Consider the following 14,582-nt stretch of genomic DNA (forward strand, 5'->3'; position numbering starts at 1 on the left):
AAGTGATGATAGACCTGCCTGCCCTTGATGAGATTAAAAATATTATTTAAAGAGAACTTTCTAGAGGAGAAGCTTTCCAATAGATGGACTATAAGTCAAAGCAAGAACCTCTTTCCTTAGATCACTCTGACTCTGAAGTTTTTCAATGTCAGTGTTTTGTAAAACAATCAAGGCATTGCAGAGTCTGATCCCTCAGCCTTGTATTGCAGGAGGCTGCTCTGCCTCCAGAGAGCCTGGCAGCAGACTCAAACCCTTGACCTTGAGACTTGAAACATTTCAAATGAGTTTGTATACAGATCCATCTGTATGATTATATTCATTTAGATTTTTGGGTTAGACCCCCAAGCTGCTGTGTATACAGCTACTCTGGTGGCTCATATTAACAGAGATAATGGTCTTTTAATTTTCTTTTAAAATTATTTTTAGTAACATTTTCGGGAATCAGTTATTTATGCCATTGTTTCCTGAGATACTGATATTTACACAAGGAAGCTTATGTTACCAACACATCAGCTGGTTTGATCTGTACTGGGGATTAGGAATAAATCTGCCTTTGGGTAGCTATACCATAAATGGGTATTTTGAGGTTATTACAACCCTTTTTGACACATCTTTCATTGCTGGAAAAGGATGTGGGAGTTAAACGATCCATGTGATGTGACACAGAAGATCCTGTGTATCCTTTGCCCTTTTAAATATAATGTTCACCTCAGTATAGATTCCTCATGTCCCTAAACAACGTCTTGGGATTTGTCATGTGACCTTTGGGTGCCTCACACACTGCTTTGAGACAGCCTGTCTGAAAAAGATCTGGTTTTAAGCTTATTGTCAGTCTGTAGTTCTGTAGCTTTGATCACGTCTCTTGCAACTGGGATTTCTCTCAAGGCACACAGCTTGACTGTAAATGTGGCTGCTTGTACTGGACTGTATTTTTAAGTCTCTTTTTTTAGTTTCTTCTGTTTTTCTTTTTTTCTCTGCTGCCTTTTTTCCATTCTTACTTGTACCACACCCCTCTATTTCCTCTAAATCTCTCCTTTTTGCTTTGCTTTTTCATCTTTAGGTGATGTTACCAGTTCAGACTGCTACTATTTACTATTAATAGTTTTTCTAGCATGTACAAGTGCAGTGCTTCAAAGCTGCTGTTTTCCAGCTGACCAGCACAGCCAGCTGGGCTATTTAAATGCAGCTCTGTTGGCTCTGTGCTGCATATGCCAGTGAGATAATCTGCTGTTCTGAAATTGTATGCAAAGATGTTCCTTTCTACCTTTCAATAATACATGGAACATTGCATAGGAGATTACTTGATACGAAAAATAAACCTTGCAATGGAATGTGCAATGCGTGGTTTGTAAACTCACTACCTTTTTGAAAATTTTATAAAGTATAGTTGATTTAAATCCAATTTATACTATGAAAAGTTTTCTTTTATTTTCTGCTAGCCAGAAAGTTGGTTGCTTAGGCAGGATTTTGCCAGGCAGAGTGTACTAATGACTCTGTGCTACTAAATTGTAGGATTTGAAAGAGTATAACTGAAAAAGCTTGGTGAACAGAGATTAGAATAGTGAAGTCCCAGAGCTGTGCTGATAAAAAAGCCTGGCACTCTAAAGCTGCGATATTTTAAGAGCCAATGTCAAACTGTCTAAATCGAGATAAATTTATCAGACAACTGTCAATGCATGGGATAACTTCCCTTTGAGAAATTCCTTCACGTGAATTTGTGCTAATCTATATTCAGTCTCATGTAGCAATACTAAATGCTTAAGAAAAATAGACCCTCCCTTTGCAGTGTGTCTTTCTGAAAAGAAAGAGACTAAAAGCAAAATGCATTTTTGTCCTCTGCAGGTACACATCAACTAGAGCCTTCCTAGCCACTTTAAATGAAATGAATGACTATGCCGGACAGCATGAGGTCATTTCAGAGAACATGACCTCTCTTATCACTGGAGAGTTAACACGCTATGTACAGGAGCTGAAACAAGAGAGGAAATCGGTAAATGATTTTTTTTTATTTTTTTAATTTACAATTAATTGCTATTTAAGACAGATAACTTACAGACACATACTTAGTGGTAGGGGAGTTAAGTAGAATTTATTTGTACTTAATAACCATGAGCTTTGCTAATGAACCAAGCATTAAAAAAGTGGGTTACATGCCCTGGCCAAGTCACTGAACCATTTGCATCAAATGTTATAAAATCAGACAGCAATGCCTTCAGGAGAATCCCTGCTAAATAAGGTCAGAGACCCATCTGTGCTTAAGGCTCTGTTAGCCAAAAGCTTGCTTAGAGGAGTCCAGCAGCACTGTGTAAAGCCTGACATAAACAGAGAAACTGTATTACTGAGCCTGATTGAAAGGAATTACTACAATCTGGGTTCACACTTTCCTGCTTCTCAGCCAGATCTGGTCAAGAGAATTTTCTAAAAATGTATTACAATGAGAAATATGGGGTCTTACTTGTTTTGTGATGGTGTCAGGGAATCTGGTTTTCAATCTGTTATCCTTCAAGACTGGTAGAGTTAGGAGCTTTATGTGAGTACCCTGTTTTAACTAGTATTTTAGGAACCTATGTGGCTGCCACAGTCAATGTTTGAGGCTGATTAATTTGCATGTCACCAGCTCTGAAAGGCATATAGTTGAGATGTGATTTTTTTGTTGTTTTTTCTCCTTTCCTTGACACCCTTGTATGCCTGGGATGAATGGACGTAAAATAATGATTCTAAGCATTATTGTTACAAATACCCATAACAGAGATATAAAATGACTAAGCAAAGTGCAACAAGCCAAGAGGGTATCACTATATTTCATTTGTAAACTGTTGGTCCATTATGGAAAATGCAGAAATACTCTTGCCCAGTCTAGCAAAATGTACACACTTACAAATAGTCCCACTAAACGTTAAGCATGTGTTTAAGTTATATACAGGACCAAAGTCCTGGAAATTATGATATTTTTCTAAGTATAGTATTAGGATGGTAATTCTTTTTCTAAGTATAGTATTAGGATGGTAATTCTCTGTCAACAGAGGAATAGAATATATATAGACATACCTTTAATTTGCAGAATGGTGAGTAATCTTTCAGGGATATAACATTTTGGCAGCAGCATGGAAGGATGTTTTGCATACAGCTGTGATGAGAACAGCCACTCACCCACTTCTACGACCTTTTATTCAGCATGAACTCTATACAATAATTAAAGGAAAAAAAAATTCTAGTATGGCATTTTTCTGTCATGTCTAATGCTAATGTTTTTATCTAGTTTTTCAATTATATGGGCATAAAAGGTGACTGGAATATCTGTTAGACATTTTAATTATTATGAAATAGGACTTGCTATCTATTTTGTAAAGAATGTCAGCAGTAACTATTGGGTTTTTTGTTTTGTTTGTAGACTACTGTAGTAAGTATGGCTCATAAGTAATAGGTGAATGACAAGAAAATTATTTTAATATTGGTCAAGTGATAATAGCATGGGAACAGAAAAAAAAAAAAACCAGTGTATTTACCTGCTGTTGCTGATAATTCTTAGCCTTTAACAGAAAACAGTTGTCAGTCATGGTTGGTTGTTTTGTTCTTGTAACATGAATATAAGCTACATGAATTATGAATCCTTGTCTGATTCCTGCAGATTTCTCATTTACGAGCAAATGGTGTTGAAAAGGAGACTGCTTCCGCCTTCAGGCATTTTTCATACATAGCCTTTCTCTGTTCCTACTGTAAAACATAAATGCATCAATCATGCTGGGATCTGCAGGAGGGGAAGGTGGTTGTGTGTAAATATCACAGAGGGCTTATGCTTTGGCAAAACCTTTTATGATACAAATTGATGAATGGCTTGGTATTTCCAGAATTGCTGGCAGAGATCTCATGCTCGCTGCTTGATATGTCACCAGCTGTTATGCTACAACTTCATAGAAGTCTTTAGGTTGGAAAACCCCTTAAGATTGAGTACAGACGTTAACCTAATACTACCAAGTCTACCAAGTTTTCCCCAAGTCATGGAAGTCAAGCCAACACCCCGCCTACTTTTCACACGGTGTGTGTGTGTTGAGAGAGAGGTGAGAACTCCTTGTGCTGTTTCAGTTCTTCCCAGCTGTCTAGTGAAGTGAAACTCTTTATGGGACAGTTCCTCACTTCAACTTCTTCTTGGAGTCTCTTGATTTTAGTGTGTCCATCATCTTGCATGAGTAATTCTCATCTTCAGCCAGGATCTTGCTAGCTGCTTCAAAGCTGAAATTTCAGTTCTGTGCTACATGTGGAAGTCATGCCCCATCCACCTTCCTTGTGAGGTCATTGAGGCCAGATACATGCAACTGAATTCCTCTTCACTGTATAAAGATCTCCATCACCACAACACACAAATGAGTTGGGGATTGCCTCTCAGAGCAGTTCAGGGAAAGATCTTCTTTCTGTGGTCATTCTTCATGCCACCCCAGTTTCACCAAAACCTTACTTCGGGGTGGCGATGGAAGGTACCAAGCTGGGGTAGAGCAGTATTGCAAAATTGAGTCTTAATCTTGCTTGTCTGTGACAAAAGGAGATGATTCCAGTAATGTAAAGAGGGGTGTTTGGACTTGACTCATGAGCACTGTCAGGTAATACATTTCCAGGTTGGAAGTGTACTTCAGAGTTGTTCTGCTTCCACCCATTGTGCCTGTTGCTGGTTGTGATAGTAGCTCCTAAGCAGACCAGGTATTCTCCATATGAGAGAAAGATCACCAGCATTTTGATTGCTTAGGTGAAGGAATTTGTTTCTCCACATTGCTGCACCTGCCAGTTTGCTCAGTATGCTTTGTTCTAAACAAACGTGGAGCTAGTACGGCCCAAGCATTGAGAACTTCCTTTATTTCTTAATGCTTCACAGGAGATAGCGTGCTTTAGGTATTCTTTCAGCTCTGGCTGAGGAAAACCCTCAATGCTGAGTTTGTCTGGATAGAAATTCAGGAATTAATTCCTGGGACAATTCTGACTTAGATCTGTGGTCCCAAACTAGGTCTGACTGACAGTCTCCTCTGGCAGCAGCTGCTCTGCGTAGCTGTTGCTCATGTCAGCTTTGCTAAAAATGTATTTGGGAGTCATGAACTATCCCTCATATTACTGCCGCTGCTTTCACCTCTACCTCCACCTCCCCTTGGGGGTAGGCTGTCTCCGTACAATCAAGCATGAAAGTCAAGTACAAGCCAAGAGCTCTGCTGCAGGCTGAACTGGTGCAGTGCTGGGATTCTGTGGTTGGGAGAGAATTTACCTGATGTCAATACGTTCCATTTTGTGTCAGGATAGAAGGGGAATGGGGAATGAATGCATCCTTATGGGTACCATGAGGGCAAAAAAGGTCTGGTTCTTTATGGTGGAGCATGTGCACCCTCCCTGTGTGTATTCATACGGGGGGTGTACATGTCAGAGGACTTTGTTTCTTGTAGACTCTCAGGTGTTGATGAAAAGTAAATAATTGGAGGAATTCTGCCACATTCGTTCATTCTGAATAGTGCTCTGTTCTGCAAATAGTCCTGTGGTTTTCCACAGAATTTCTCACGGCGTAATGCACTGTGCAAGCGTGAGGCAGGATGGCAGAATACGACCCTGTCAAGTGCACAATGGATTTTTCCGTGTTGCATTTTGGATGTGCCTCAAGGTCTCAGTGTGTTGGGAGCACAGCTGTGCTTTGTACTGCAGAGGTACAGAGAGACACTGCTGCCTTCCAGAAATGACAAACTAATGGCAAAACAGGTAGTAGGAAGAGGAAAAGAGAGATGGTGAAAGGAAGTGATTTGCCAAACTTCAGGTTAATCAGATTCAAACTGAGCTTTCCCCAGCTCCTGTTCTGTGACCAACCCAATTCCCACTTACTGTCCTGTGAATGAGTTAGAAGTATTTAGTTTTAACCTAAGGGTATAAAAATTCAGCATTAACAAATAGTTATGTTGCAATGTAGAAGCTTTGTAGGAGATATTTATGAACAGAAATAAACCTAGGCATTTATGGGAGATTTTGTTGTACTCAATAATACACTGCACAGCAATCCACCTCTACAGATTCTCTCTTTGTTACAAGATGTTGCAGCTGTATTTCATTAAGTTAAATTGTACCAGTAGAGTGTTAAGTAGTAGCTATAAGAACTGAAAGAACACAGAAAATTATTTAGGAAAGATCATAATATATTCTGTATATTCTCAGTGAGTGTGTGTTTTCCCCAAACTATGGCACAAATGTAATGAAGCTGTTAAATATTTGTATGTATCATTTAATCGTGCTGTGAAGGACTGTTCTGGGATGGAAAAAAACGAGTGCTTATGATGAGTTTCCAAAAACATTTTTTGTGTGGGAAACTAATAATAATATCCCATCCAGCTGAAAGGTATAATGTGAACTTTGATTTCAGCAGGGTTAAAGTTGAGATCAGTGGACATAAAATCCGGCTCTTCCCAGTTTTGAATGGGTACATTGAACTATGAAATAATAGTTCAAATAAATAAATCGGTCTCTGTTTACTACAGGAAGGATTCTGATTGGGAAACAAAATATGGTTACAAACCACTGTAGTTAAATTTTCTGTGAATTAGCCTGAACATTGCACTGCAGAGCAACAGCCAGTTGGAGGGACAAGAGGAGAGATGTTTTCTATCGACAGTAACATTTCCTGCTCAGTGCATGACTCTGAAACGCCTGAGGGCGAGGGAGGTTGAGCGTTGGCCATGTGTGTATTTGAGCCCTTTGTGCTGTATCCAGACCGCCACAGAGATCAGCCTAAAACGAAAGAACAACGATAAATCCATACTAGTGGAGCATAATTTAACTGTGTGCCAATGGTGTTTATCCAAGGTACGTGATACGTGTGAGCGTGTTTAGCTCGCGTTTTAGTTAACATTCAATGTTTTATAAATCTGATGAAGGTATTAATACCTGTGTGGGTATAAGCATACATGAAGGCTATATAGAAACAGCTAGAAGGTTGCAGCTGTTTAAAGATAGCAGTAGTATTTCTTTGCCTGTTGAGGGATTCACTTGTACATTTTCTAGTTTTCTTACACTGCAAGAGTTGTATGGGGCTGTCACAGACTATTTCTATGGAGGGAGAAGATTTTCAGTTGACATGGCATCTCTTGGTTGTGGATCAGTGAAAGAGAAGCATTGTGACAAGACTGAGAACTAGAAGATGTGGAAGCATTCCTCTATTCTCATTGAGAATTTATTTTTTTTCATACCTTAGTTTTCAGAAGTAATGTTGGACCTTGGACCCAAAAGCCCATTGGTTTGCTCTCATAGAGCACTTTGGCACAGCTGAGCTTTTAAGGACATGATTAGCCCCCAAGGATGGATTTGAGAGTGGGGTACATGATCTCCAAACAGCCTGTCATACCTGTCTATGTGCTGACTGAATCCAGGGCTTTCTGGTCTGCTGCCATGAAGCCAGATGGTTCAGCAAGACTGCTCGAAGAATTGGCCAGTGTGGCAGAGTGCTGTTGAGGATCCCTGTGGCTTTGCTTCCATGGAGTTGCCCTGCTAAGCTGTGGGAGTGCAGTGCTGCTCGGCTGGGAGAGGAGCACAATGCATGGTTGTCTCTGTGCCTGAGAAGTTACTCTGTTCAAGTTACGATTCCCAGTATGAGGACTTAATCTGTCATATGTAACAGGAAACAGCAAGTTACCATGAATATTACTGCCACAGGGTCTTTTAGGTTTATGCTGATCACCATCATTCTGTTATCACATCTCCCAGTAGGCATGAGCAGCTAGTTCTGGTTATCCTGTGCAGCTGATCTGGTCTTTGTCTGAAGCCTGAGAAACTTTGGTCTTAGTCATCTGTAACTGGAACCCCTTTGGAATGCACCACTTCAGGAGAAGACAGTTCAAACTGAATTAACATCAACCTTGAACAGATAATTTGTATAACCTGTTCCAGTTTTGACCTTGTTGCTAGGTACATGTTAAGAATAACGTTCACATGGGTAGTTGCAAAGGAGAACAGGGTTAATCCACAATATTAAGAAGCAGCACTGATGAATGCATGTGGAGTTAGTCCCGTGTTTCATGTCAACGTTCACAGGACTGCCTTACGCTACTCTTATTACAGATGAGAGCGATAAGATCTCAAGAGCATGTTGCTATTCTTGGAAACAAAGATTTCTTCTGAGACTGTTTCCTGTCTTTGCAGCCAGGAAAAGAGAAACATTTGACAAGGCTCTTTGCAAATTGAGCTGAGAAAAGTGAGGAAAAAATAATGTTCCCTAATTTCCGTCTTTGGTATACTTTAATCACTTGCCATTATTTTAGGAATCACTTGTAACAAAAATGGAGATAAGAGTTTGAATTGGAGGAGGAAGTACTACATTACTGGGACTGTGTTTATATTGACTATCAATATGAGCCGAGAATGCCAGTTACAGAAGTCAAAGGTAACTGTTTTCTCAGCATGTTACATTATCTAGTTTGAAAACAGAAAAGAAAATGAAGCAGCCTTGTCATATATCTCTCTTTTTTTAAAAAATTTGTAAATAGGATATTGTCAGAGGAACCATATGCTGTGCATATAAATTAAGGTTATTTTTCTATTTTCAATATAAACAGACTGTACATGTGCAAATCTTAACCATGCAATCAATTACTGACTACTTCCTTAAGTAAAACAAGACTGTCTTGTTACAGTCTTTATTAAAATGTTTTAGTGGTCAGCTTTCTATACAGCATAAGCAGTCCTGTTGTAATACTTGTAGCCTACATGTTTCAGGCAATTCTTTCATTTAAAACTACCCAGGAATTCCTCAGCAAAATTATTGGACTGTGTTGTCCTTTGTAAGATGCTTTTAACTACATCTTGCTTCTACTCCTCTCAAAAGGTCAGAAAGAAGATAGAAGCATCTTCCAACAAGCTTTTGTCTGCTCTGTGAGCTGTGTGGCTATGTAAACTCTCTTGCATACCAAGAAAGTTTTGCAAAAATATCCCACTGCTACTTATTGTACTAGTGTTGGCAGTAACAGGCGCTGTATTGTAGGTAGCTTGCTTGCTGCCTCCAGTGTTCTGATCAACATGGGAGAAATCTGAGCCGAACAAAAGTCAATGAGAGTTTTGTCTTTGATTGTGCAGCAGCCAGGATTTCTCCCCAGCTGTTACAAGCACAGTCAGCATGGCAATGAGGAGAGCACACCGATTGGTATGACTTGATTTCAAAAGGAAAAAACTCCTGCAAACAGTGTGTCTTTATGTGGATTTCCTGCTCTTCCTAAAACTCTTATTCCTTTACTGTAGCTGAGTATTCCTTGAGCTGGGAGTTTTTAGAACATAATTAATGCTTTTTAAAAAGTTGATCTAATCCAGTCTTCATATAAGCAATTTAATACTGTGCTGAAAATATCTCAAGTCTTAACAACCCTCATGAGATCACCTAAAACCTAGATCATTGGGTCTTACCCTGTTAGCAAGAATGGATGGAGATGTCCCGTCAAAACATGGCCAGTTATGAATTGTTCAGAGCTCCCTGTAACATCTGAACTGCATTGTGCTTTAACACACAGGAAAAAAAGGACAGTTGTGGTGACATAGCCAGTGTGGTTCGAGTTTGGGTAATGCTGCTATGTTTTAAGCTATTTAGTAGGTCTAATGTTTGGATAAAATATTTTTCAGGAAACATTGAAGTTGGCATGATGATTGCTAGCTTAAGACTGCAAAGTGTAGATTAAAAGGTGATTTAAGGAGGTTGAATAACGAATGCTAATAAAATAAAAACTTTCACTGTACCGTGTTTTTAATGTATGCTTTGAATGCTGTGGATATGGCCGACAAGTCTAGAGGAAATAATGGCATGTGAACAAGCAGCACCGCTGCTGCAAATGTCTTAGTGGCACGCTTTGAAGTGTGATTCATTAATTTAGTATCTTGCTTGTAATCTTGAGGGTTTTTTAAAGAGAAAGCCTGAATGGGATGCATTAGTCTGGGTATTTCGTTTTGGGGAAAAAAAACCCCAAACATTCTATATTGCATCAACCACTCCAAATTTATCACTGTGTGCTGCTGAAATGTGTGTGACTAAGAATGGTAGTTTTCCATATGATTTGCTAAATAATTTGTCATGTTCCCTTTTGCTGAATCATCAGGTGTAGGACAACAAATTATTTCATTTGATTAAAAAAATATTTTCTTTAAATTAGAACTTGTATCTTGAAACCTTATCAAGGAAGAGTTGATCTTAAACTTATTTTTTGCCTATTTTTTTTTTTTTTTTTAAAGCTAGAAGACACTTGCTGTTAAAGAAGACTAAAGTAAAGGAAATGAGTTTGCAGAAGCTGAAGATAGTACAGGGTTTGAGGAAACTGGAGGCTTCCTATATGACTTTGAGCAGATCACTTAAGCATACTGTCTTGATTTTCTTACCCATAAAATGGAGGCAGTGAAGAAATACAGATAGTTGGAAGGTCCCACTTAATTGCTTTATGTAAAAAGGAATTTTTCAAAGGCAGAAATCATCCTCTGAGAGCAAAGTATTTGCAAAAGCAGAAGGCTCTCAATGCATATTACATCTGTTATCACGTGTAGCTTTATCTCCAATAACAAAGGATATAGATGGGATAATACCAGAAGAATTGGGGGTTATAAATGTATTTAGAAAATGGTTGAATTAAAAGAGGCAACATTGCACTGAAGTATCAAAAAATGTGATGCAGACTGTCGCTCAGCATTGGTTCCTTGGTTTCACTGTTTGATAATCCTCAGTAATGCCCATTTTACATCTCAGCACTCCATTTCTATAAAAGAGCTTCTCAGAAAAAAAACAAAAAACCCAAACAAAAAACCAACCACTGCACAAAATGCCGCTAAATCTGAACAAGATGCAGTCGTGCTGCTCAGGCTTACTGCTTCTCTATTTCCAGCAGCTTGTAGAGTTTATTTTCCAGAGAAGGCAAATTTTGAAATAACAGGGATGGCTTGTGCAAAATTAAAATTCCATTATTGATTAATGCAAAGGGGTTTATAGACACAAGCTCAGAGTAGCCCTGATATCTGATAAGCTTTTGCTTCCCAGTTCATCCTTCAGCCCCTATAGACAATCGTGTTCTGTTAAATTAACCTGGCATGTTGTTTTCCTAAGGTTTATGGGTCATTGACAGTATTGGGTTTCATGCTGGCCAGCTGTTCCCAAATCAAGTCCCTTCTTACACTCCAGCAAAGTCGGAGCCAGTGAAGGGGGGAGCACACAGGCAAAGGCTGCTGGAGGCAGGGAATGTGGTATGGAGACAGCCAAGAAATTTTACTTGCAGCTTCACTGTTAAAAAGATTTTTTCATGAGTTCCATGCTCATTAGCAAAATGTTGAAAAATGTAGTGTTAAATTACAGTTGTTCCTTGGGACTGTTTTTGATGCTTCTTGGAACTGTTTTCCTAAACTCTGATTAGAAAAGCAAGCTTGAAATGAGGAGTGTTTCAAAGCCCCCTGGCAAGGAAGATGCAGTATCTGTCACATGCAGAGTTGAAAGGGATATGAAGATCTACAGAAGGAACCGAAATCGCCTTGGAGCCTTTCCCTACCGCCCCAGCAGTTTTACAGTTATGTCTGGGGTGTTTTTTTAATGTCATAGTGTGGTGACTGAGTTTTTGGAGAAGGCTAGCACGGTAGGGAGGGTTCCGAACTGCCCAAGTACCATCAGGGTTGATGGCAAAAGGCAGCAGTGCCAGGCTGTCAGCTGTGCTCCCTTCCATGGCCCTGCTGCTGCACCCTCCCCTCCTCGGTCGGCAGGAGCAGAGCCAGAGCTGAGCACGGCACATGCTCAGCATTAAAAGCATTACTGACACTGCCCCTCTCTTCTCTGCTTTGAGAATTTTTGTGCAGAGATAAACACTATACAGAAAGCTAAAGCTATAGAGTGCCCCGATGATTTTTACAGCAGTAGGTCTTCTGGACGTGTGTGGTGGAGAATTGCTGTTTTGGGGGGTCTTTACTGGTGTGTCTGGCGGAGCCAGAAAGGCAGCTAGGAAATGTCACTGGCATGTTTGCTCCAGAAACCTGCCACTCTGACAGAGGAAAATACCAGTTGCTTTAGTGGAAGATCCAGGAAACCAAGTAGCTGCCAATTATAAAGTGCTTGCAGGCACATTTTTCTAACTTTGACACTTTGTGGCAAGCTACTGTTCTGAAGTTGGAGCTTTTCCACCCTAACAGATTGTTGGTATCATGTTGCTTAAGATGTATCTAATGTCTGATTATGCGCAGGCCTGAGAAAGCATGAATTCTAGTGAGTTGCAGTGAGATTATCTGGCAATATCAGACCTTTATTTTTCAAGTTTACTACATGAAACTATACCTGTATTTGTGTAAAACGTCCCAATTGCCAGTAAATAATAGAGCAGAAAGGCATCTCTCTTTGCATTTGTAGTTTGCTGTGTTATTTACTTTACAAGGTGGTTTGTAAGGGGAGTAACATGTTCTAGTGGTCAGTTGGGGGCTGTGTTAATATTCCTCTTTAGAGCTGGGTCACTGACTTACACAGTGATCTCAAACTGCTTTTCCTGAGGAACAGTGAGGCCTATGGAAGATAGAGGGGTAATATCTAAAGCATACTAGAATCTCTATTGTAAGAGCATTGTCTAAAGGCTAAGAACAGTTATTTAAACCAACTGCAGTTAAGAGCCTTGCTCCAAAAGTCACGTTAGGAGACGTGCCTTATTTAGTATGTAGCTGACATCTCATATTTAAAACGTATGTAACACCTTAGTGTGTGCACACATGCACGCACACCCCTAGTGTGTGGGAGAGGAGGGTTCCTGGAGGGACCCAAAGAATTGAATACCTCTCAAGGGAGATGAACAGCTGGCCTTGCACACACAGGCAGTAACTAGGAAGAAGAGGGTTTTATGTTGAGTCTGAATGAAAATCAGGACAAACATCAGTTGTTAGAATGTGTCAATCAAGGGCATCTTGGTAAATTCCATGTAGAGAGAAATTTTAATTTAGAGCTAGTGTTCAGTCAGTAACCAAAGAAATACTCTTCAAATAAAAGTGCTTCAGATCTCGTGGTATGGGAAACCAATAATTATGAGATACAGTGAACAATACAAGGTAGAATTGCTAAAAGGATTAATTAGCCTTAGTCTAACTAACCACCATAATTGATGCAAATATACATCTGCAGCCTGCTGAGACATTAGATAGTCATCATACACCTGCTCAATTTACCAGTGTTGCAGAACACAGCTGTCAGAATGATTTCTGGGTTTTTTTTCCTGGAACTCCTTGAGCATAATTGGCTGCTGGTTCTTTTGTTGTTCAAAATGTTGTCTTTTTCTCTTTTCTTTTTCTAAACAGCATTTCCATGATGGCAGAAAGGCACAACAACATATTGAAACTTGCTGGAAACAACTTGAAGCAGTAAGTGGAAACTGTCTCAGATGTGACATTTAAGTAATTTTTATAGTGTTTTCATAGAGATGGTTCCAAACATTATATTTGGAAAAATGAGGATGTATGGGTAAAAGCTGTAGAAACTGGATTTTTAACTCTGCTGTCTTAGATATCTTACACTGGTAGACATGAAAAAGTCTGTTTTTAATAGTACACTTGGCTTTCTGTGGGATCTGTGTCTATCATGAGTAGCATTTCATATGATACGACTTGAAAAGTGTGCTAAGCGTTGCTGGAAATAGAGTCCCTAAGGGTCCAGATATTCCACTGTAAACTGAATAGCTTCATACTGCATGAATAAATTGAATGGGACCATCTCTTGAGTAAGGTGTTGTTTCTCAAAAGTAAATAAATTGGAGTTGTCATTCATGTGGTGAATGAAAAGCGAGACTGTAAGTACAGGAGAGGATAAAGAGGACATCAGTAACCAAAAGTCCTACTTGCAAACTCCCTTGTGCATTATAAAGATGAAAGGTTTAAGTGTTAGAAGGGAGTGATTTGGTCTACGAGAGCAGAAAAGATCCTAACAGAGAAAAAACATTGAAATACTAGTGATATTGGTAGAAGCAAGCAGTCTGAAGAATAGAACAAAAAAATGTGTTTTGGGTAACTTAAAGTTCTTTACATTAGAAGGCATTTCCATATTAAACAAGTGAGTCCTAAAATCTGACTGTTGTTACAGCAGATCAGTTTAGAGGCAGGTATTAATTTTAGGTAGATTTTTATATCATGCTGCTTTCCCATAATGAAGACTTCTGTTTTTTCTTATCAGAGTAAAAGGCGGTTTGAACGTGATTGCAAAGAAGCTGATCGAGCACAGCAGTATTTTGAGAAAATGGATGCTGACATCAATGTTACAAAAGCAGATGTTGAAAAGGTGAGCCAGAGGATGGAGAGATTGTTTGTAAACATGGGTGTGATAGGTTTAGTTCTTCAATCCCGCTGGTTAGGATAAACCTTCTGAGGCTTAATGCCTCACTTAAGACAGTCTGTAGGTTAATTAAAAATAGAGACATCTCTGCAGAGACTTAAATTTGCATAAAAATTCTAAACAAATACTGTCGGTTTTCTTCAGTAAGATGATATCTGAGTTTAACATAGCTGTCATGGCTCTAAAGGAGTTTATGCAAAATCAGTGTTAACACCCCAGATTCTGTGACAGTCAAGCTTGTGAGGGCTCCCTGAGGGGTGCTTGT

The 14,582-nt window shown here is 39.3% G+C and overlaps 1 protein-coding gene across 15 annotated transcripts in view; it reads left to right on the plus strand.

The window, feature by feature from the left end:
* The window catches only part of FNBP1 (formin binding protein 1), a 97,754-nt gene that overhangs the window by 38,291 nt on the left and 44,881 nt on the right, over nucleotides 1–14,582 (plus strand). For all 15 annotated transcript variants that reach the window (XM_074923745.1, XM_074923747.1, XM_074923750.1 and 12 more), the window contains exons 4-6: nucleotides 1,843–1,990; nucleotides 13,291–13,353; nucleotides 14,159–14,263. In XM_074923745.1, coding sequence (XP_074779846.1) covers nucleotides 1,843–1,990; nucleotides 13,291–13,353; nucleotides 14,159–14,263 — 316 coding nt within the window. The remainder of the gene's footprint in view (nucleotides 1–1,842; nucleotides 1,991–13,290; nucleotides 13,354–14,158; nucleotides 14,264–14,582) is intronic.

This window comes from Athene noctua, chromosome 20, assembly GCF_965140245.1.
Source record: "Athene noctua chromosome 20, bAthNoc1.hap1.1, whole genome shotgun sequence".
Taxonomy (NCBI): Eukaryota; Metazoa; Chordata; class Aves; order Strigiformes; family Strigidae; genus Athene; species Athene noctua.